This window comes from Megalobrama amblycephala, linkage group LG7 (assembly GCF_018812025.1).
Source record: "Megalobrama amblycephala isolate DHTTF-2021 linkage group LG7, ASM1881202v1, whole genome shotgun sequence".
NCBI lineage: Eukaryota > Metazoa > Chordata > Actinopteri > Cypriniformes > Xenocyprididae > Megalobrama > Megalobrama amblycephala.
This window is the reverse complement of record NC_063050.1, coordinates 31,194,975-31,220,352: the sequence shown is the minus strand read 5'-3', so window position 1 is coordinate 31,220,352 and position 25,378 is coordinate 31,194,975. Positions and strand designations below refer to the sequence as shown.

General features: G+C 36.6%; 1 protein-coding gene across 6 annotated transcripts in view; it reads right to left on the bottom strand.

Moving 5' to 3' along the window:
- LOC125272290 (vang-like protein 1) overlaps positions 1 to 25,378 on the bottom strand; it is a 153,324-nt gene that overhangs the window by 56,193 nt on the left and 71,753 nt on the right. For 4 of the 6 annotated variants that reach the window (XM_048197039.1, XM_048197038.1, XM_048197037.1 and 1 more), the window contains 2 exons: positions 10,599 to 10,728; positions 2,493 to 2,924 (listed from right to left, as the gene is read on the bottom strand). In XM_048197039.1, the coding sequence (XP_048052996.1) occupies positions 2,493 to 2,924; positions 10,599 to 10,728 (562 nt within the window). The remainder of the gene's footprint in view (positions 1 to 2,492; positions 2,925 to 10,598; positions 10,729 to 25,378) is intronic. The other 2 variants (XM_048197041.1, XM_048197042.1) reach the window with 2 other exon arrangements.

The following is a 25,378-nucleotide window of genomic DNA, read 5'->3' as shown; positions in this document are numbered from 1 at the left end:
AAATGGTGCTAATATACACACACGATGTGGTGTAATACTAGAAAAAAATATATGGTAACACTTTACTTGAAGGGGTGTGCATAAGACTGACATGACACCTTCATAATCATGACATGACACATGTCATGAATATGAAGGAGGTTTTATGAATGTTTATGACAACTGTCATTAAGTGTCATTCGCTCAATTATGTCATTTTTAATGCAAAGATGACATTGTTTGAGATGTCCGAGTTATGACAACTTGACATAAACCAATACATCATAACCTGTCAGTGTCTTTGTCATGACAACTTGACATCATTTAGCTTTATGGGTTAACATTACATTAAACTGTCATGTCGTTGGTTTTGACAATGGCTGTCATGAGGCCATTATAATAGTGTCATAAATATGTATCTTGAGCTCAAGTACAGTGGTACAAATTGAACTTGTCATTAAAATGTCATTAAGTGACAAAACTCTGACAAATAATTTTATAACAGCGTCATGACTATTTTTCATTTCATGTTTTTTTTTTTTTTTTAAGTTTCCTCCAACAGAAGGTCAGATAATAGACAATTTCAAATTTCGTAAAAAGATGACACTGTTATAAAATAATGGTAACACTTTATTTTAGGGTCTTTTAACTAGTTGCTTATTACTATTAGCATTCATATGGCTAAAATATTGGCTATTTATTAGTACTTATAAAGCACATATTAGTGCCTTATTCTGCATGATCTTAATCCTACCCAATACCTAAACATAACAATTAACTATAATAAGCAGTAGTTTATTGAGGGAAAAGTCATAGGTCAATCGTTTATATATGTGTTCCCTATACTAAAATGTTACCAAAATAATGTAATGTAATGTTAACCCATAAAGCTAAGTAGTTTTTTTAAGTTTGATAATTAATCTGCTATGTCATGTTTATGACAGGTTATGATGTTTTGCTAATGTCAAGTTGTCATGACAAAGACACTGACAGGTTATGATGTATTGGTTTATGTCAAGTTGTCGTAACAAAGACATCTCAAACAATGTCATCTTTGCATTAAAAATGACATAATTGAGCGAATGACATTTAATGACAGTTGTCATAAACATGCATAAAACCTCCTTCATATTCATGACAGGTGTCATGTCAAGATTATGAAGGTGTCATGTCAGTCTTATGCACACCCCTTCAAGTAAAGTGTTACCAAATATATAATTATAACCTTTATCTCCATACCAAAATTCCAGATGGCCAGACAATGATTCATCTTTTATAAATCGTTAAAATATTAATATCTGTGACGCTGTGAAGCACGGAGACTGTTGTATAGACTGTAAGTATTTAAAATGTTTAAGTTTTTAAAATGATTGATGTTTAAAATGAATAAATAGCGCTCATAAACGGCCGTTGATGGCATTCTCAAGTGAAACGAGTCGAGGCTTGGACCCGGAAACGGCGTTCCTTACGTCACGACTTAAAAAGCGGATATGATGTCTATGGGGCAAACTCTGTTTACGTGGCTGCAGCGCTGCACGCGACCGGCACCTGAGCTGAGTCTGCATGAGCGGCACTAGAAGGAGATTGTCGCGGTTGTCGGGTGAGATGACTTAACGTTGTCGGAAAGGTGAGTAAGGTTATAATTGTTAACGAAAACGAACGAAAAAATGAAAACTAGATGGGAAAAAACATTGTCGTTAACTGAAATAAAAATAAAAACGAGGCATTACAAAAAAACGATACCTAACCAAAACTGTAATGTGTGTTTGACAAAACTAACTAACTAAAATAAAATAAAATTATAGATTAAATGTCCTTAGTTTTCGTTTTTGTCAATGTCTTTCATAAAGCAAACGTTCAGCTACATTTCATTTCCCTGCGTCTCTCACTCACGCGTCTCTCTCACATACTCGCGCGCGCACAGCCCCTCCCCTCCGTGCACACCGCGCCTCCATGAGAACGAGTGTTGGAAGCAAGTTCGCGAAAGGTTGGTGTCTCGTGAAAACCTTTACACAGTCACACATTAAAAAGTGGTATAAAAATATTTTTAATTCTGAATATAATTTTGTCAGTGTGTTAATGTCGACCCGAGAAGCGTTTGCTACTTTAGAAAGTTAACTACACGCAAGTTTGAAGTAAAATGCACTTGGGTTGTCGATGTCAAAACACTATTTAAGCTGTGATTCAAGTAAGGAATAATTGACGACGGGCCGTTGAATTATTAGAAAAATAATGCACACCTGAGGTGGTGATTCGGTCACGACTCGAAGCGGAGTCAATTATTCCGCTTATACCACGGTTATTCTCAGTCCCTCATATAGCCCGTAAGTTTTTTTTTGGGGGGGTGTTGGTAGGGGATTGCCCTTTTTTTAGGTCAGAGCAACTGCCCCTCAAAATTCCTGTGCACGTCCCTGGGCTGAACGAGGTTGTCTTAGAATGAAATGGACTCTGGAGCAGTTCGGATATTGTGAGAAAGCAATGCGACCCAACAGATCACACTTTTAACCTCTCACCTGTGAGTCCAGGATGCATACTCCATAGAACAACCAATAGGAAAGCACAATCAGTAGCACCAATGTGGCCAGTAGGGCTCGAAAGATGAAGATTCTTGGCAAGCTAGCCTTGCGTGGCCTGAAGAATAAAGCCCACAGTGCCAACAACAAAATCAACAGTTTAAATGCCACGGATATAAAGAGACCTTCACAGGCTGTTCCACAGGCTCTCAGTCTATCAGACCAGAAGAGGTGAGGCAGGATAATGAAGGCAAGTGGAGTCAGAAAGACCACCAGTCCCAGGATGACAGAGAGAGTGACACTTAGATAACGTTTGCAGTCTAAGCCCACGCTGTCGTCGAGGTCTTTGCTGATGCGAACAATGTCTTCCTGGGATAGAGAGTGTTCTGAGGTCCCAGTGACAGCTGTTGTAGTCTCACCCCAGTTATCATCCTGGAAAGAAGAGGGATGAAAGAAGAGGGATGAGAGAGAGAGAGAGAGAGAGAGAGAGAGAGAGATATTTTGATTTTTAAAACATCTTTATTACAATAAACAACCCATTCCAAAAAACATTTAAATCAAGCAATCAATCACTAAAAAAAAAAAAAAAATCATACAAAATTTTCCATTAAATAAGAAAAAATAATTCATCATTAACAACATCACATAATATACCTTTACAGCACCAAATTAATTCAAACTTTCCAAGGTCATCCATAATAATTAAAAATAATAATTAAAATCTATTAAGATTCTTGATTTCACAGAGTTACCAAACACTGCTTCTAGACTATTACACACACCTTTATCCACTTTCTCCTTTCTTGTAATATAAATTGCCATTTTTGCATGACCTAATATAAAATTAAACACCTGACATTGATACTTGCGGTTCTGGGAATATTTAAAACCACAAATGAACTTCTTCATTGAAAAATGCTCATTAAAACATTTAAAAATATTATTTAAAACAATAAATAAAGGTTTCAACCTTGAATGCTGCATGAATGCATGAAAAATAGTTTCCCTTTGTAAACAAAAAGGACAATTCTGATCAATGTCAGGTTTAATTACAGAAACAAAAGCATTCACAGCAATAGCCCCATATAACAATCTTCATTGCAAGTCCCCAATTCTCTTAAAAATGGTGACTTATACAATACTCTCCACTCTGTTTTTTCATTATCTTCTAATTGAAGTACCTTACGCCATGGTGTGTCAATTCCCTTATCCAAAGCTTTCTTATTAAAAACTTTGACACAAATTGTATAACACTCTTTTCCAGATGCACACACTATGCCTATAACAACCAATTCTTTGACTTCTAAAAAAGTGCCTTCACAATCACCCATAAAGGGAGTTAGATACAAGTTGGGAAAAGGATCACTACAATCCGGGTTAATGGACCCCAAAGAACAATCCTTTAACAATTTCAATTAATTTTCAGAAAGGGCTGACTTCCATTTGTCAAGTACTCTGGCAACCAAATGGGTAGATCTCACCCCCAGCTGTTCAGCCATTGATTGCACATCTTTAAAATCAGTTCCTGCTATATGTTGTACATGTCCAATAGTTGAAATTCCAGAGTTAAGAAGATTCTCTTCTATCACAGAGTATCCCAGTTCTTTGGACAGATCCAAATGTGAGCCAAAAATTAATGGCTCTTGCAGCAATCAAAACAAAGAATTTCCAGTCTTTTTCTTTTGTACTTCAAACAAAGCCCAGACTCTGAACAGATTTCTATAAAAAACAGGAAACTTGGAGTTTTAGCTTTTGAGGATCCATCCAAAACAAGACTTTATCCAGACCTAACCCTTCAAACTCCCTCAATAAAGAGAAAGCTACAATCTTCCAGTTTGCATCCTCCGAGCCTTTTAAAAGTCTTTGTATGAACTGAATGCGGAAAGCTGCTATTCGACTCTGCAAATATACCAGTCCATGTCCTCCATCTTTAGAAAGGTACAGTACATGTTTTGGCACCCAAGGCAGCTTATCCCAGAAAAAGTCTAATAAAATTGACTGAATCTTAACCACAAAGTCTGCTGGGGGGTCTACGCAAATCACATGATGCCATCAATATTTAATAATCAATATTTCGCCCCTTATAAGACATTTTTGGAAGTAAAAACTTCCACCTATTTAAGCGCACTTTTACCTTCTCAATTACCTTCATAATTATGGCTTCACTCTTTTGCCAATTTACCTTTGCTGAAGAAACACTTTTAAAATTTTCCAATAATCATGTTCACATCATTTTGACCTTTAATTAATACCACTACGTCATCAGCGTAAGCCGATAATTTAACAGTATTGGTGGAATTTGGAATGTTCACACCTGACATCTCAGCTCTTAACCTATTTAAAAGAGGTTCTATGGCTAATGTATAAAGTATGCCAGATAAAGCACAGCTTTGCCTAACCCCTCTTAAAACCTTAAAAGGAGAGCATAAGTCACCATTTATTTTCAACATACTCTCAACGTCACAATACAAAGCTTTAATCATTGATATAAAATTAGAACTAAAACCAAAAGCTTCAAAAACATTCCACAAATAATTGTGCTCGACTCTATCGAAAGCTTTTTCCTGATCAACTGAAATTAAACCAAAATCTGAAAAAATCTTGCCATTATCCAAAATATCTCTAATAAAAGAAATACTAATCACAGATTTTCCTGCCAGGCACACAATATGTCTGATCTGAATGAATAATTTGATCTAACACATCTCCTAATCTATTTGCCAAGGCTTTTGAAAGTATTTTATAGTCGTTACATATCAAACTCACAGGCCTCCAATTCATAATCTCATTTAAATCTCCCTTTTTCGGTAGTAAGGTAATGACAGCTCTACGACAGCTTTTTGGCAACTGTCCATCAATTAAACTCTGATTACAAACTTCTAGTAGGTCTGGACCTACCTCTGCCCAGAAGACTTTATAAAAGTCTATTGAAATACCATCAATTCCAGGTGTCTTTCCGCTTTCCATACTTTTAAGAGCTCTCCAACTCCTCCATCATCAATGCTTTGTTAATTCTAATATTAGCCTCTTCAGATACCTGTGGCAAATTTTCAAGTAAAACATTATTCAAGCCTTGAGTACCCGGCAACTCACTCTTATATAATTCCTCATAAAACTTTACCGTTCTCTTCCGAATCTCTAAAGGATTGAGTAAAAGGACTCCCGATTCTGAGCACAGAGCATGAATAAATCTATTTTGCCCATTCTTTTTCTCCAAATTAAAGAAGATTGTTGAAGGTGAAGGTTCAATACTCTGAAATCGTGATCTAATTATAGCACCCTGTGTAGTTAAGTCTAACAATTCAGTCAAAGAAGCTTTCTTTTTTTTTTTTTAAAGACTCTAAATGAGTTCCATTTTTTGTCAACTCAAAAAGATCTTGGAGCTTAACTAGATCTTCTTCTAGCTTTCTTATTGAACACAATTTATCTCGTGTGACGTTGAGAGTATACTGTTGACAGAGTTGTTTGATTTGGGCTTTCACAAACTCCCACCACTGCTGTAAAGTTTGAAAAGAAGACTTCATAGATTGTGCATTGGCCCAAAAAAACTTAAAAACATTATAAAAATGTATATCACATAACAATGTATTATTAAAATGCCAATAGGCGCTTTTTATACAATCAACAAACATCTCACATTTTAACAGACTGTGATCAGAAAAAAACGACTGGACATATTAAACAATCTTGAAAAAAATGCAATTGATGCTTGAAACATAAAATCTGTCTAATCTCGTCAACGATAGTTGATTTTCATATGTGTCCATGTATATTGTCGTTGTGTATCATGAAAATTTCTCCATATATCGATAATATCATGGGATTTCATTAACTGAACTAACCTTTTTCGTGACTGCATATGTGGCTCAACATGATTTCCGTCTAAAACATTTTCAGTACAATTAGAATCTCCCCCCAGTAACAAAAAACTCTCTGGATCACAGTCACTTAACACTTTGCACAGAGTGTTTAAAAAAAAGCATTCTTTCAATTACAGCATTGGGAACAAACACAAATGAAAAAAAGAGAAAAATTGTTTTCATAAGTTGCTTTGACTTTTAAAAGTCTACCTTTAATTATTTCCTCAACTACATAAGTTGCAGGTTTAAAGCTTTTCGTAAACAAAACAGCAACCCCACCGCTCATCGAGGTAGAATGACTTAAAACTGATAAACCATTAAAATCCATCGCCCAATCTGAGCATTTGCTAAATCACTATGGGTTTCTTGTATGAATAAAACATCAATCTTCTTCTGTGTCATTATCTCAAACAATTGTGCTCTTTTCCTACTTTCTCTTGCTCCATTAATATTTAAGGAAGCAAAATTTACTACACCCATTAGTAGAAAAAGAAACACATCCCACCATAACAAAGAAAATAAACGGTGTAGAAAAACAACCCTTAACCATTTTGACTATTTTCATTAAGTTCTGATTGAGCATTTAGTCTGGAAAGAATCTTTTTTAAACGATAAACTTCTTGATCAATGAAACGGTTCTCACTCCTGAAAGTTTTTGCCTTCTCAATGAATTGCAGTATATCAGGAAAAAAAACTTGCGTTTTTTGTTACTTTCAAAAATGTTTGATGTCTTCTACATTATATACTTGACTACAAAATCCGCCCTGAGGTAAACTAGCCTACCTGTAAGGCTACATTCAGAGACTTCAATGTCACTTTCTGTTTCACTATTGCTCACCTCTTGAACATCAGCTCGTTTAATTTGTTTACTATTATGGCGTTTCTTTGATTTTCTTTTTTGGGGTGCTTTAAAAGAATAATCCTCCAATTCAAACACAGAGCCCTCAAAATCCACATTCATGTTCATTGCGTTTAGTTTACCAGATTCAGCACTGTTGTCGTCTTCTGATTCAATCGTTCGAGCTATTGTTTGTTGACCACTGTCTACTAGATTTCCATTCTGTGTCTTCAACGACCACTAAAACAACACCTTCAGCAGGTTTGACCGTTGTCTTCTCATTTGTATTTTTCTCCGTGTCAATTAATGCAACGGGCACACAAGCTATACTTGGTCCTGGCCTTTCCGCATCTACTGCGGGAGTTACTTTCTGCAGTTCTCCCACAATTGAACTTGTCGCAATTGTATCACCAGCAATCATCAGTCATCAGTTATCTCAGCGCGTGCATTAGTTTTATCCACTTTCCTAGGGCAATCGCGTACAATATGTCCATTTTCTCCACAGCCAAAACATTTCATTGTGTTCGTTGTGGCGAAATCACGTAATTGAAATCTTCGTGGTGAAAGTTCAGAGTCAAGTCCAATTCTTCAACATTATCCTTTCGAATCATATAAACATAACATCTAAACGACTCCACATGCTTTAGGAGAGAAGACTTTCCCCCAATCGGGATCATTTTTATTGTTGACACCAATTTACCATATCTGGAAAGGATCTCTACTAATACCTCGTTCTTGATAAATGGTGGCATGTTAGATAATGTTACCCTTTTTGAAGGTGTAGAAAGAGGAAGCACTTGCGTAAAAATGCCACGAATCTCAACACCTGTCTCTACCAGTTGATTTGCCAAATCAATCGTTTTAACGAAAACAACAACAGCGCCATTCATATGCGATGCTGACAATATATTCTCATAGCCAATTAACGTACCTATAGCCAAACTACACTCTTCAACACCAAAAGCTGAATCAACTTTTACCGCATGCCGTCTTATTAAAAAACCAAGATTCTGCACAACTGGAGTCACCATGCTCCCAGTACAAACACTGGGAGTAGAGAGCCCCGTGAATTAACCACTTCACTAATCAATCACTAAACCACCAAACCACCCCACCAAGAAACAAAACAAAACACAAAAAACGATAGAAAAGAAGGAAAAGATTAGAAATTAAACACTCGTACCTTGCACTCTCAAACACTCTGCGCTCAATGCTCCTCACACTCACTCCGCACATAAGCAGACACACACAGAGAGAGAGAGAGAGAGAGAGAGAGAGAGAGAGAGAGAGAGATTAGACTCTAGTCTAATGAATATTTCAGCATCATTTGCATGCAGAGGGGGTAACCATAGAGACACGACCGATAAAAGAGAGAGATTAAATGTTATATGTGATCATATTACCAGACTTTAAGAAAGTAAATACACACACTTGCATATCATGGAAATGATGGTAGTGAAATTACATTTTTGGAAAAAAAAATTCCCCAAAAAATGAGGTCTTGCTAAGAGTGATATCACACTTTTTTGCATAAAAACAGCTTTACTGAAAATTACAAAAGATAATCCATTCACAAGACATAATTACCTTGATTTTTCATTATTTTAATCACACATCACATGTCTCATATTTAATCTCAAGCAGGCTCTTCACTGACACCGTTTTCTACTTGGTAAACAAGTAAACTAACTTTATTATGGGCAAAAATGCGTGGTGGCAATGATACCACATCTGAAGAAGCAGCCGTAATTTTTGAAAACTTTATATAAATAATTTTCAAAGTCTAAAGTCTTCTGCTTTTGGACAAGGGTAAAACAAGAAAAAAAAATAAAAAAAATAAAATAGAAAAAAAAAAAAAAATGATGAAGGCATGGTAAAAAGTTTCCAAAAGATTTTTGTAACAGATCCACTGGAGGCAAGTTGCAGAAAACCCAAGCACAGTTTATTCATTCCATGAAACATAAAACAAAGACATGGCATGGCATGGCATGGCATGGCAAACAAGAACATAAAGCTCACCCACAGTGGAACTACACAGACAACGCTTGACAAAGTCTGAGAAAACTTCTGGTCAATATATATACACAGGGACTAATGACTAGACAAGATACACCTGTGCACAATCAACCCATGAACCAATGAGACATAAGACACATGACAAGGGAGCACATGGCAGGATCACATGACACAAACAAGGGAAACACATGGCCAAAGGGAGCACATGGCAAACAAAGCAATGAAACATGACTATGACTACTGCAAAATAAGACATTAAATATGAACCTGAAACAAAACCAAAACTAGACGTGACAATTTTAATGTGCTCCTCATGTAGCAAAAAGCTTAAATCTTTAAATAAAAATCTACCCCAGATACATACAAGTTCCCTAAACCTGGTGTATTACCTGTATAATGATGTAACATGCTGCTTAATCACCATTATAAGATGCATTGTTGTACCATGCAGTATTTAATTGGCTTACACTTTACTCTCAAATATGTGGGGTTCATTCAGTGAGCAGCTTTCTCATTCTCCACAATGTAATTTCTCTGCGATAACAAACATGGCAACTGAGGACTACTTTCTGAGTACAATTTTTGTTCCCTGTTCATTTTGCTTTATTTAATGTTTGATTCATCACAATGGTTAAAAAAAAAAAAAAAAAAAAAAAATCACAATTAGACTGTCTGCATGATTTGTGAGTATGTGTTTGTTTAGACTAGTTTTGTGTTTGTGATTTAGTTAAATAAAACTTGTGTACATCCACCGAGTTTTGATTCAATGCTTGACAAAGTTGCCTTATTCATTGCATTCTTCGAAACCTCTGAGAACTATGCAGTTGTCATAATGCATAATATACTGAGTTCAAAGTTTTAATTACGGTTAACTTGAAAGAAAAAACAGGCCAATGAATGACAGTAAAGATCTTGGTTTAAATGCAGTTCAGTCATGGAGCATGTTGCGTAATATTCCACTTATTTTTAGGAGATGTCATGGCAAAAAATTGTCCTGTATGTAATTTACTTTTTTATACAGATTGTAAACATTGTTTTCTCTCCTAGATAAACTAATGGTATGATATACTACCTTAAACATTTGATTTATGATCACCACCCTTTATTTAAAACCCTCTCTGTCTCTGAAAACCCTACACTCATATTTTGAGTGATTCATTGGCTAAAAATTGGAAAATACAAAAAGTTAAAGATGAGTTTGACTGATGATATTATGTGTTATTTCTCAAATTTTTATAGAAATTGTGATATTTGGCCATAATAATTGTGTAATGAAAATCTGATATTGTGACTGTCCTAACTTGTAATAAGTCAACACTATGGGCTTAGTCGATCTCATTTTGAAAACCTTTACACCATATAATACTGTAAATAATAATAAACCTCTCTCACCTGAACCTCTTCTCCTCTCACTGACTGGTCTCCTAACAGTGGCTCTGCTGGCGGAGCGTTGATAGTGACAGACTTCTCAGAGCGACTGCTCCCCTTACTTAGGGATTTGTGGCAGTCCCGGCTATGCTCTCTAAAAAAACATGGACACAACAGTGAAGTTAGGTATAGGTCGTATAAGTCTTTCTGGTAGAAAGAAGTATGTCAAGGAGATTACTTTGCCTTTTTTAAAAGGAATAGTTCACCCAAAAATGTTCTGTTAGACATTGCACTTCTTATTTATTCAATCTTATATCACTATATGAATATTTTTTCACAGTAATGATACATACCACAATATAGTTTTTTTTGCTTTTTACAATATCAAAAAAAAAAAAAAAAATACTAGCCTAATTAAGTAAAACTACAATAGAACAAAGACAAATGAAAAAGAACCTGAAAAACTTCAAACACTAGAAATAAATACTACATAAATTGTATACATATATGGGTCAATGACGTGATGCCTAAATTTTGTCCAATTGCATTTTTTTTTCAGTTAAAATTTGGTTTAAATGCATGAAAAGATACCAAATATATGTAGAACCTCTCCCGTGCATGTACTTACTTTAACTTTTCAAAAAACATTGGTTATTTGTAATTTTCTGTTATTTAAAGTGTCAAAATATCATGTGGTGCGACCGTCCGGCCATAACTTCTGTTCTGGAAATGTCTTTTAAATTACTCTAAATTCATTCAGATTCATTTTCTGCACTGTTTGGCATGATTTCCAACGTGTTTTGTAATCCTGTACAAAACTGCAAAGCATTTGTATCTATATTTTTTCATCATAATATACAAACAAACTTTGTCCAATGATGTCCATTTTATGAAATATCATGTGGTGTGAGCATCAAAAAATACCACTTTGAGACTTTCATGTTGAAATCCATTCAAAGACAGGGAGTTGCATCAAATACCAATTTGCGAAGGACCCATGGAAGCAGCGAGCAGGTTTGTAACTGTCTTAAATTTGGAAAAAAATAACCTTTTTAATGGCTGGTATGTAGTTACCACATTTGGATATGTGGTAACTACATACCAGCAAACAAAAACAAAAAAACAATGAATATTAAGTTATTTCTGCAAATATATACTTGTATTACAAATTTCATAGTGACCTTTTGTGGGAAGCTAGCTTGTTTTGTTTAGGTGGCCAATTCTTTGCCTGTAAATTTTGACTGAATTTGAAAATATCATGTGGTGCGACCACTGCAGAGTGTTTTCCATGATAGATATATGTCCTAGATTTGTATTCAATTGATGATTTATATACATAAAGTACTTTATTTTAGTATCATTTGGAATAGATTTTTATGCAATTTGGGTCATTTTATAAAAATATTTCAGACAGTTTATGCTTGTATTGTACAATATGAGATAAATGCAAAAAAAAAAAAAAAAAAAAAGTTTTTTCAGTTTGGTAATAATGCATTTATTAGTCATTTATTGTTTATTTATTTATAACTATTTCAATCTATTTTATCAGATGCCACTGCCAAGCAAAGTACAAACCGCTGGCCATAGGCCGACCCTGCAGCAAGAATGGTGTTACACCTTGCTAGGAGAAGAGTGAAATATTATTACAATTTAAAATATCTGTTTTCTATGTGAATATATAATAAACTGAAATGTATTCCTGTGATCAAAGCTGAATTTTTAGCATCATTATTCCAGTCTTCAGTGTCACATGATTCTTCAGAAATCATTGTGAGTAAAAAAGGAGAATTATGGCAAAGTCATTTCAAAGTGCCACACTTCCTGCTGCCAACAGGTGGCACCTTGACTGTAACTGAACATTGGCCAGGACTATTATCAAACATGTGAAGCTGGGAGCAGATCGGACATTGTATGCCTGAGTTACAACAACTTTCGTGGTGTTAATCGCATACATTAGCACTTAGCCAAGTGTTGCATGATTTAACCTGTTTCTAGTATGTTTGGTAGTTCGTAGCATATTGAAATGTGTTTCTGGGAGTGAATTACAGTGTAAAGGATGCCATTTCCTGTTGCCAGCTGGTGGAGCTATGACTAACTGAATATTGGCATATACAAACCCGATTCCAAAAAAGTTGGGACACTGTACAAATTGTGAATAAAAACAGAATGCAATGATGTGGAAGTTTCAAATTTCAACATTTTATTCAGAATACAACATAGATGACATATCAAATGTTTAAATTGAGAAAATGTATAATTTTAAGGGAAAAAATAAGTTGATTTTAAATTTCATGGCATCAACACATCTCAAAGTCGGGACAAGGCCATGTTTACCACTGTGTGGCATCCCCTCTTCTTTTTATAACAGTCTGCAAACGTCTGGGGACTGAGGAGACAAGTTGCTCAAGTTTAGAAATAGGAATGTTGTCCCATTCTTGTCTAATACAGGCTTCTAGTTGCTCAACTGTCTTAGGTCTTCTTTGTCGCATCTTCCTCTCTATGATGTGCCAAATGTTTTCTATGGGTGAAAGATCTGGACTGCAGGCTGGCCATTTCAGTACCCGGATCCTCCTCCTATGCAGCCATGATGTTGTAATTGATGCATTATGTGGTCTGGCATTGTCATGTTGGAAAATGCAAGGTCTTCCCTGAAAGAGACTACGTCTGGATGGGAGCATATGTTGTTCTAGAACTTGGATATACCTTTCAGCATTGATTGTGCCTTTCCAGATGTGTAAGCTGCCCATGCCACATGCACTCATGCAACCCCATACCATCAGAGATGCAGGCTTCTGAACGGAGCGCTGGTAACAACTTGGGTTGTCCTTGTCCTCTTTAGTCCGGATGACATGGCGTCCCATTTTCCAAAAAGAACTTCAAATTTTGATTCGTCTGACCACAGAACAGTTTTCCACTTTGCCACAGTCCATTTTAAATGAGCCTTGGCCCAGAGAAAACGCCTGCACTTCTGGATCATGTTAAGATATGGCTTCTTTTTTGACCTATAGAGTTTTAGCTGGCAACGGCAAATGGCACGGTGGATTGTGTTCACCGACAATGTTTTCTGGTTTTTCCTGAGCCCATGTTGTGATTTCCATTACAGTAGCATTCCTGTATGTGATGCAGTGCCGTCTAAGGGCCCAAAGATCACAGGCATCCAGTACGGTTTTCCGGCCTTGACCCTTACGCACAGAGATTGTTCCAGATTCTCTGAATATCATCTTTGGATGATATTATGCACTGTAGATGATGATAACTTCAAACTCTTTGCAATTTTTCTCTGAGAAACTCCTTTCTGTTATTGCTCCACTATTTTTCGCTGCAGCATTGGGGGAATTGGTGATCCTCTGTCCATCTTGACTTCTGAGAGACACTGCCACTCTGAGAGGCTCTTTTTATACCCAATCATGTTGCCAATTGACCTAATGGTCCTCCAGCTGTTCCTTATATGTACATTTAACTTTTCTGGCCTCTTATTGCTACCTGTCCCAACTTTTTTGGAATGTGTAGCTCTCATGAAATTCAAAATGAGCCAATATTTGGCATGACATTTCAAAATGTCTCACTTTCAACATTTGATATGTTATCTATATTCTTTTATATTCTATTATGAATAAAATATAAGTTTATGATAAGTTTTTTATTCATAGTTTGTACAGTGTCCCAACTTTTTTGGAATCGGGTTTGTAGATGTCTTTAGGCCAGGACTCTTATCACACATGTGAAGTGTGGGGCAGATCGGACATTGTATGAAGGACTTACAACAGCTTCCTCTTTCATGGCTAAACATCTCACTCACTCTCTGAAACATGGCAAAGCCCGCCACTCTCTCTCTGAAATGCTTTAAGTGTTAAAAAGGGCTATATAAATGCAATCAATTAAAATGTAAATGTGGAACACTGGATAAAATAAATTTTCCACAAACTTGTATGTCTGTCAGGGTTCTGGTGTGTTCTAGTCACCACAGACGAGGAAATACTGATAGAAAGACACAGGAGAAAATAGGAGATTCAAATGCAGGAGAATCAAACTATCATGAACACGCGCTACATTAAGACAACACAGGACAAAGAACTAACTCACCCTGCATTCCATTCGGAAGGGCTCATCCCCCTATGCCTTAATCCCTTCAAAGGGTTTACCCTTCAGAATGAGAGCTTCGAAGGGATGAAGGGGCCAAAAAACTTTTTTTTTGGAGCGCACTTGTGCGTCATCTTAACGAGACAATCAAGGAGGCACCTTTGTCGCACATTTTGTACGCTGGTTGCCCCCCCAAAAAAACGCTCTGAACGATGAGTAGATTGTGCAAGCTATGCCTTTTGTTTAACGTTAGTTTATTTATTTATTTATGTTTGGTTTATCGCACCAAGGCCTTTTATGTTAAATATAATGTATACTGTGTCTATGTATTTGAAACATTTGAATGGACTGATAAAGGTAGCTGTAAAGTATTTTTGTTGAAGTACAATGTTGTTTTGACCATAATAAATATACCAAATCTAACTCGTATAAATATTACAGTAGTATAGAAAAATACTATACATACATTTACAGGTAAAATCGAACTCCGAACCTCCTGTACCCATTGTGACGCCAAACAACAGGGGTCTCCAAACTCAGTCCTAGAGGGCCACTGTCCTGCAGAGTTTAGCTCCAACCCCAATTAAACACACTTGAACGAGCTGATCAAGGTCTAATTAGGCATACTAAAAACTTCCAGGCAGGTGTGTTGAGACAAGTTGGAGCTAAGTTGGAGCACTACGAAGTCCCCTTCAGGGGGCGATACATCCCGTTTGGAACACACCTATAAACCGAGGGCTTATGTACACAGACAAAGGGAAAAACTAACTTGACACACCTGAACTGAGGAATCTAGTCACTTAGTAACCATAGAAACAAACAGGGAGTGAACAGAAGAGAACTGAACTAATTAATAGACTAGAGCAGTGGTTCCCAAACTTTTTAGCTTGGAGTACCCCCTGAAGGAATTACCATCCTTCTGCATACCATCCTTCTGCTCTTCCACTTCGACTGCAGTCACACCTTTACCATTAAGGGACAATATTTACCCCCTAAATTGATTTTCCAGCATTTTTTTTACCTTTATGAATAACTTTATAAAATAAATAATGTTTTAAATAAAAATGTTCAATATAGAAATATGCAATGATGGTAAAACTAAGTAAAACTTTTAAATATTAAGCCGCCAGTAGGTGGCATCAAGTCACTGTTTTTATGAATGAGTCATCGAGTCATTCATTCAGTAATGAAGCAAGTGCCTGTGGATGAATCACTGACTGTCACGATTCGTTCAAAGCTGCAGAATTGTTCGCGAAACACAGACGTGTGTTGTAGTTCTACTGTGGTTTTTGTTAGAACTATTATTTAATTGCAAAATAGAGTAAATACTGACAGTCCTGTGTATAAAATGTACGTTTTATTTTTTGACCTGTTAATAATGTCACATTTGAAGTCATGTGGATATTTGGGAACAATTGCATTCTTGCTCGTTATCATAGATAAATACAAGAACTCACACAAGGTATGTTTTTGTATCGAAGAAAGTTTGAGTCTTAAATCAAAATTAATCCATTATCTGTTTATATATTTGTTCTTCATGCGAGAAAGTGCTAAATTCCCACTTTTACAAAAGGTACATTGTTGAAAACGACAGTAATATAGCGCAGCAGACTGCACGCAATCTATCATATGCATGCTGCTTGTGTGGATACAGTCATTTTTGACTGCAAATTATGAGGTAATTTGATTAAATGTACTGGATTTACGACATTTTGGCAGTTAGAAATACATGCTCGATTTTAATATTATTTTAAGGCAGAATTAAATGAACTACTCAGCATTTTGTTTGCGTACCCCCTTTTGTCACCTCACGTACCCCCAGGGGTACGCGTACCCCAGTTTGGGAACCACTGGACTAGAAGAAGATTAACAGGAAATGCAACACAATGAAACATGAACATATATGTGACATACAGAACATACATGTGACAGTGTCAGATCATTTGGAAATCCCCTTAAAGGTGCCCTAGAACCAGTTTTTACAAGATGTAATATACGTCTAAGGTGTCCCCTGAATGTGTCTGTGAAGTTTCAGCTCAAAATACCCCATAGATTTTTTTTTTATTAATTTTTTTAACTGCCTATTTTGGGGCATCATTAACTATGCACCGATTCAGGCTGCGGCCCCTTTAAATCGCGCGTTCCCTGCCCCCCTGAGCTCTCGACTATAATACAGTGCATTTACAAAGTTCACACAGCTAATATAACCCTCAAATGGATCTTTACAAGATGTTCGTCATGCATACTGCATGCATGCGTCGGATCATGTGAGTATAGTATTTATTTGGATGTTTACATTTGATTCTGAATGAGTTTGATAGTGCTCCGTGGCTAACAGGCTAACATTACACACTGTTGGAGAGATTTATAAAGAATGAAGATGTTGTTTATGCATTATACAGACTGCAAGTGTTTAAAAATGAAAATAGCGACGGCTCTCTTGTCTCCGTGAATACAGTAAAAAACGATGGTAACTTTAACCACATTTAACAGTACATTAGCAACATGCTAACGAAACATTTAGAAAGACAATTTAAAAATATCACTAAAAATATCATGATATCATGGATCATCAGTCAGTTATTATTGTTCCATCTGCCATTTTTCGCTATTGTCTTTGCTTGCTTACCTAGTCTGATGATTCAGCTGTGCACATCCAGACGTCCTGCCCTTGTGTAATGCCTTGAACATGAACTGGCATATGCAAATATTGGGGGCATACATATTAATGATCCCGACTGTTACGTAACAGTCGGTGTTATGTTGAGATTCGCCTATTCTTCGGAGGTCTTTTAAACAAATGAGATTTACATAAGGAGGAGGAAGCAATGGAGTTTGAAACTCAATGTATGTCATTTCCATATACTGAACTCTTGTTATTCAACTATGCCAAGGTAAATACATTTTTTGATTCTAGATCACCTTTAAGTCTAAGCTATTTTTAAGGTCTATTTTAATATGATGTTTGAGAGGAACACATCAGTTAGCACGAGAGGAGGTATATACTAAGGTATATACCAACTAAGAAGAACAGCACTTTTAGAGTTTCATCCCTCTGCTTATTGTGAGCATAAGTATTGGGATGGTTTAACTTAAAGCAAATGTAAGCTAATATTTAATTGTAAATCCCTTGCAAGGAAGGAGATTTACAGGAGCGAGTCTGTGACCCATAGACATCACCAGACTCACACTCACGGTTTCACACTTTGAAATGCTTTTCCAGGCCTTTAATGCAGCCATTTTCAATGGTTGCTTGTTTTGGGGAGTTTCTGCCTTTAGTCTCCTCTTCAGCTGGTGAAATGCTTGTTCAATAGGATTTAAATCTGGAGACTTTACCAATCTAAGACCCAAAATTTCTTAACCATGATAATCTCCTTGACTGAGTTGGCTGTACTAGTGTTTTGGGTCATTGTCCTGTTGCCATATGAAGCACTTCCCAGTGAGTCTAGTGGGATTTTCTTGAACACTGGTAGGCAAGATTCTTTTGTACACTTCTGAATTAATTCTTCTGCTGCCATCATTGAATAAGTCATCAATAAAGAGGAGTGAGCCTGTTCCAGAGGCAAACATGCATATGCACATGACATGACACTACCTCCACCACGCTTTTCAGATGAGGTTTTATGGCTTGGATCATTTGCAGTTTCTTTTTCTCTCCACACTTTTTGCTTTTTTGCTTTCATAACGGTTAATCTTTGTCTCATCTGTCCATAAAACTCTGTTCTAAAACTCTACTGTGTGTTTTTGCAATTCTTCTTTTATGCATTTACAATTATTTTAATTTAAACCATCCCAATACTTATGCTCACATTAGACAGAGGGATGAAACAGTCAATAATAAAATGTGACATTCTGTACTTCTGCCTCATATTATATCTTTTAATCATATTTATTAGGCATATTTATTAGGATTTTTTTGGTGATGTTGCAGTTTTCCAAGCACAACACAGTGAGACTAATGAATGTAGGACAGCTTCTTTATTATTACTCTAATGAAAAAAATATTTTTATGTGCTTGTCACAAACTTAAAGAACAAAAATTTCACAGTGTTCAATAACCTTCAAGGGCATAATTACCAATATATAATTGTTGTTATATAAAAAGAAATTTACAAATTACAAACAATACAATAAATACTATAAAGATACAAATTAAATGAACTTGTTTATCAGATACAGTAGTTTTATTTACCATGTATATATTTATTTAACATTTTGTTGTTTTATTAACATTAATGACAAATATTGGCTACAGTCCCTTTAAGACCGAATCCATGGATGCTGACCATAGACTGTAAAAAAATATGGACGTAGCGTCCGTGACGTCACCCATAGAGTTCTGAACAGCAGTTTTGAAGCGTAAATGAGGCCGCGGCCATCTTAGCTGCGCGTCACCGCACGTCACTCCCGGATAACTGAAAATGGGCAAAGAGGCGGGGAGGTGGTTTGAGCTGATATGATTGGTTGCTGAAACCACGCCCGCCTAGCTCGACGTGACCATAGGTGTGTTCGAGCTCATGCAGCGCTGCACAGACCGATCGGCGGCTGACTTGAAGCAGTGCATGCCAGTAAGAAATGTTGTCCGACTTGAGACAGCGCCGACACCATGTGACTGTGACGTATAGCTTCAAAGTACCACGAGAGCGATTCGAGATCAGCCGCCTGAGTTAGCCAGCGCAGTTTCTCAAGAGGAGCTGCACGAGTGCTGATGACGACACAGCTGTTTCATGATTGGCCGGATTCACCGCATGACAACGATCACGTGTGTTTCGTGTTTATTGTCACGCCTTCAGCTCCACTAATGCTCAAAAATCTGTGTTTTTATAACAGTTAAAGCTCTTTTCATGTAGTCGCGATGTTGTATTGTGTCATGTTTATCAAAATAAAATGGATAAAAAACAAAGACCCCACTACATTGTTATTTAAATAACATATGCTTATTGTTGAACTTTATTCTTGTAAAAACAGACGCTGTAAGCAGTACATAAAGTTTTGAATGAAAAGGTCTCTGAAACATCAGTGTATTAGTCAAATATTGCATTTATTTCACTTCAGCTGTGATAAAGTATGCAAACCGATGCAAACGCAGCGCGAGCGTCACTACGGGAAGCAGAAAGTGTCCGACTTCACGTCTCCGTTTTCAGCTCCTCCCCGCCTGCACGCGGCTAATCTCGCCGATCGGTTACATCCAGCCGCAGCCGATGTCGAACACACCTCATGTTAGCAGCAAAGGAGCTATCTATCTTAGATACGATCTAAAATATTAATGAAGATAAGTTTTATCATCAGAACGTTCTAAAGGTTTACTGTCAATCTACGGTGTTTCTTTAAGATATAGATGCTCCAACACCAGTAGTGTTGGGTGTGATAACAACATGGAAAATCAAATGGGACTTCATACCTTTATAATGAAATAGAGATCGCGAGATGAATCCAATCTGTGGCACTTGGGTAAAGTGTCCATTGCAAAACAAAAAAACATTTCACATTTCTTCTGAATGATCTGCTCACTGTCATCGTTCTTCAAGAAAGGATGCAATCTGAGCAGCCTTTATTTTGTAAAACTGTATACGATCGTATCTAACAAACAAATGAGCCTGTGTCCAAAGTATATTTTTTTCAAAATAGTGCAGCAGTTTTAGTTATAATATCCAAGCAGTGCTGTCGGATTTTGATATCCTCCTGGTATTGTCATTGTAGTAAATCTCACAATCAAAACTTTCAGCCAATGCCACGATCCAACAACGTGTTCTGTGTCTCTTCCCCATGCATGCACATCTACACAGACACACATCAGTCTCGAATCTTATGCAGCAAGCCATATTTTATAATTGTATAAAATAATCTAGAAAAAAAGCACAAAAACGGCTGAGATGCCAAATTCAGCGGCAGCTGAGGTAACATGACGGCTCACAGACAGCAGCGCAATCTACCTGTCACTCAAGTGACCACGCCCTTAATTATGCAGAACTTTAAGGCTTAATATAATTTAAACGGATAACCCAGCTAACCAAAATACGTGACTGTTACGTAACTGCAACGTAATTTGGTGACCAAACTTTCGTCGTGGCGACCTAACTAGTTACATTGTGGCAACCGGAAAAGTGAAAGGTGCCTATACGTCACTACAACGTAACTTTGTGACGTTGCCAGTTAGTAACTGCGACGTCGTGGCAACGTTGTGTATTATAAGTTGTGTGTTGGTAATCAGTTGGTAATTTTTATATTATTTTATTTTTCTATGGGCGGACATGCAGTAGTTTAACCTAATTTATGTCCTCATTTGCCCAAACTAATTTAAAGGCTATTTCAACAGCTGTGAACAATGAATGCAGAGCTCAAAATGAATTCAATTCATTTATTTTGAAAAACACGCAGAACATGAACAAAAATCCAAATAAAAATAATGAAATACACCCAAACTATAAATAAAAACATATCGCCTACAGCGAAACATAAAATAAAAGCATTCAAGATGTTTTGCATTCATTAAAAACACATGCTATGCTAGCGTAACATTTTGCCAACATATATTTCAGACGTTCAATCACAGAGGTAAAAATATTAACATAAAGTACTTAAGGTAGACTGTGGGTAATGTTACTTAACCAATCTGACGCAGTTGTTGAACTTTATTGCTATAAAACTGACGAGAAACACGGAGAAACGTCGACGCTGTCCTCTCCAGCAGCTTGAATGTTTTCCCGGTTGCCATGGCAACTCTAACGGCCACCTGCACTAACGTAAACATAACAATAAAAAAAGGTTTTGCGTCTTTCCAAAGTTAACTTTATAGATTTTTATAAAAGCCATTTATTCGTTGTCACCTCGGAAAAATAAATTCTTCTCTCAGAAAAATTAACTTTACTCTCGTCAACATACTGTGGAGGCGCGCGCTGTATGTCATGTCACTGTATATAAAAAGCTGTCATCCATACTCTGACTTGATGAAAAGAAACATTTTTTTTCTTAAGGGACATTTCAGTCTTGTGTCTGACGTTTAATTACACATTTTAAATTGCAAATTCTGGTAATAATAACATATAAAGAATGTGTAAATGATGGTAATGAAATTACGAGCACATGATGTTGCTGTTACGTTGCCAGTAAGTCATGGAATGACCAATATATTACGAATATAGGACGTATCTGGAACGTCCTTGGTTTTCTAATAACGTTAGGAGAACGTACTGACGACGTTGTGAGATGGTAATTTGATGGTAATAATATTACGGGCATACAACGTTGTAGTTACGTTACTAGTAAGTCATGGAATTACCAATATATTACGAACAGAGGACGTATCTGGAACGTTCTTGGTAATCTTATAACGTTAGGAGATCGTACTGACGACGTTGTGAGATGGTAATCTGAAGGTAATGAAATTACTGGCATGCCACGTCGTAGTTACGTTGTCAGTTAGTAAGTCATGACATTACCAAAAAGTACGAATACATTACGTAACTGTTACGTCGTGTGTTAGCTGGGAAGTTATAAAAAAATTCACCCCCCTCAGAGTTGTCATGAATGGCAAAAATAGCAGTAGACAAAAACCACAATTTGAACCAACTTGTAAACATGTTTTTTCTGCTATAAACTTGGCCAATTTAACATGGGACTCTATGAGATTCTGCTCTCTTTTGGAACCTGTCCCTAGCGGCCAGTCGATGAATCGCAGTTTAAGTTACTTCCGTATTGGCTTCACGAGAGAAAGGGGGAGGTTGCCGCTTGATGCTGACACATATCCTGTTTTCTATGAGGGGTGAATTCAACAAAATTTGATGATTGCTAAGCAAACTGAGAGGAGAACTAACGTGTATACGCACGCCAGCCGTCTCGCCAAAATCCCATAGTATTCAGGCGTCAGACGTAAGATATGAGACGTTAGACGTCACGGTCACGTGTTGGAGCTGCGCTCAAAGTGCGCGGCGGCGATGGCGGCGACGTAGTTGAGAAAGTATATTTTTTTACTTTGCGTCTGGATAACGTACGTGTGGATAAACGTCTGGATAACGTACGTGTGGATAAACGCCTGGATAACGTACGTGTGGATAAACGTCTGGATAACGTACGTGTGGATAAACGTCTGGATAATGTATGTGTGGATAACACTAATGATATTAGCTTTATTACTATTTTGCCCAAAGGAAGCTTTAAGGTGTAAATGTTCATAAGTTGGAGGAAGCATTACAAATCTGTCTCCCTGATTGAAGCTTGGCCATTCCTCCGGCCACCTCTGTTGAGCAAGCACCGAATTAACGGCTGACTTTTCTCCGTTCAAAGGACACACCGGCACAGGGGAATTCCAGCTGAACTAAGGCCTCAACCTCTTAATATGGAAAATAATAATAATAATAATAATAATAACAAGCCCAAAAATGCATATAAGTGGCCATGGTAACACTGCAAGTGCGCGCTTGGCTTGAGGCAGCTAAACAAATAAAACACAACAGAGTCGAGCTCGACGGTCAAAACGTGTTTATTTATTTATTTATTTTTTTAAGCGCATGTTTAGGCTACTTGGAAAAATAATGGAAAAGTGCTGCAATGGCATAAACAACCTTAAGGTTAGAACAACAAAATAAACAAATATATTGCATGGTTATACACGCTGGTTTGAGATGTGTTGCATTAATTATTATTGGAAGACTTATTTATTTGTTCTCATGTGCTTGCATTCGATTTTTCTAATAAATTGAATTATTATATTTAAGCTTTAGTTATATTTTAGGTGATGTTGCTGGGCAAGTGAATTAAGAACAGTGCTCAGTCATAAAAAAAAAAAAAAAAATGTGTGTGAGTGTGAGGCGCCGGCGCGATCACTTATATTTTCTTATAAAAGCGGGGGAAAAATTAAAATACTCAGACATTTATGGTCACATTTATGTTACACATTTCGAATCTGTGAAGGGTTAAATAGGCCTATTATTTTTGTACACTCACAATAAAAAGAAAAATTTGCCTGTAAAATAAAGAAAACAAAAAGAATTTCCTTTCTCTGGACTTCTCAAAAATGAACCGAAACTCAGCATATATAGCTTAGTCTATTAGCCTACTTGTCGCATTTTGTTCATTTCATTTTGTTAATATGTTTATTAGGTCAAATAAATTTGCGCGTAGGTTATTTATTCCTTTAGGATTTAATCCTGTTTTTCTCCATTCAGAAGCGCTGCTGCCCGATGATGATGATGATGAATCCTCATGTTCTGTTGTTTATTCTGCTATTTCTTCATGTATGCTAAAACGAATTAAACCCCTGGGATTTTATTAATGGGTCACAGACAGGTATCCATTGTAATTTCGTTGAATTCTAATTTTATTTTACTTTGTCGGTTAACCCTTTCGATCGTGAGTTTAAAATATTCTAACTGTCCCCCCAGAGTGAGTTTTTTTAAGGCGACCGTTATTTTAGAACGTTCGCCTTTAATGTTTCCATAGCGACGCGTCTTGCGTGTCACGAGCGCTGAATGCAGCAACAATAACACTGTATGACAGATGGATCGCTATTATTTAGTTTTTCCTTTTTTATTTAAAATATTCGCAAAATTGCTTACCATGTCATCAACTATCTGATATTCCGATTCTCAAATATGTGTAAGTGAGTGTGCTTTGTTGTTTTAAAACCTTTATAAATGATCTTTATCTTGATCTATAATGCGAGATGGGCGCCGCCATCTTAGTTTGCGCTGCAGTTCACAAGAGTCCTGTCAGTCGGATTTACAGCAGGTTAATTCATAATTTTCTTCCGAAATATATGCAAGTAAGTGGCTGGTGAACTGGAAGAATAATAGAGTAAACTTTATAGTTACTTAGGCCCTTTATGTGTGTCTGATATGAATAAATGTCGCCAAATTATATTTGTTATTGCTGCTTCCACTGATGTCGGACATCAATATGTAAATTATAAACGCTTAATGTATTGTTTTAATGGTGCTTATGCATATTTAAATGTCTGAAACCTTAAAATAAACATTATGTGCCTGAAAACACTGCATAGCTGTGATATATGACAAGAGCTGCGCGCGTCCGTCTTGTAGCCAGAGCGCGAAAGCACAGTTTGAATCTGGCAGTTATGTGATGTCGCTGAACGTTCGAAATCCCATATGTGGTACCGTACGCCCAGGGGCACTGAAATAAAAATCCCATATGTGGGACCGTACCGCTCAAAGGGTTAATGAAAAGATAATGATCTCGTCGGTTGAAAGTCAGGGGGGAAAAACGAAATGACATCGACAAGGCGACATTTCTAGTTTTCGTTTAGTTTAAGTTTTTTAACAATTTTTTTTTTTCTTCTTATATTCAGGTTTATTTCGATTAGCATAAATGTTTTAATAGTTTTAGTTTTTGTTAGTTAAGTATAATAACCCTGCCTGGGAAAAACATCCACAGAACTGCAGTCAATTTTCCAGCTGTTTAAGCCATGAATATTTACAAATATTCACGAACTATTTATTGCCGTCTGGGACACAATCTCAGGCCGGGAGTCGCAGACTCATCGAATCCAAATACAGTTATTGATGCTCGGGAAGCTAACAGCAATTTCTTAACGATCAGCATTTTATCTGAAAGAGGTTCACCTGAAAATGTTGTCCAATAGAGGGAGCCACAGGATAAGGAATATTTTAAGCTTATATTCCTTATTTTTAAGCTTATTTGTTTCCATACTTTTGAATGTAACCATTAAATTTCTTTAACCATGTTCTGACAATATAGTTTAACTGTAC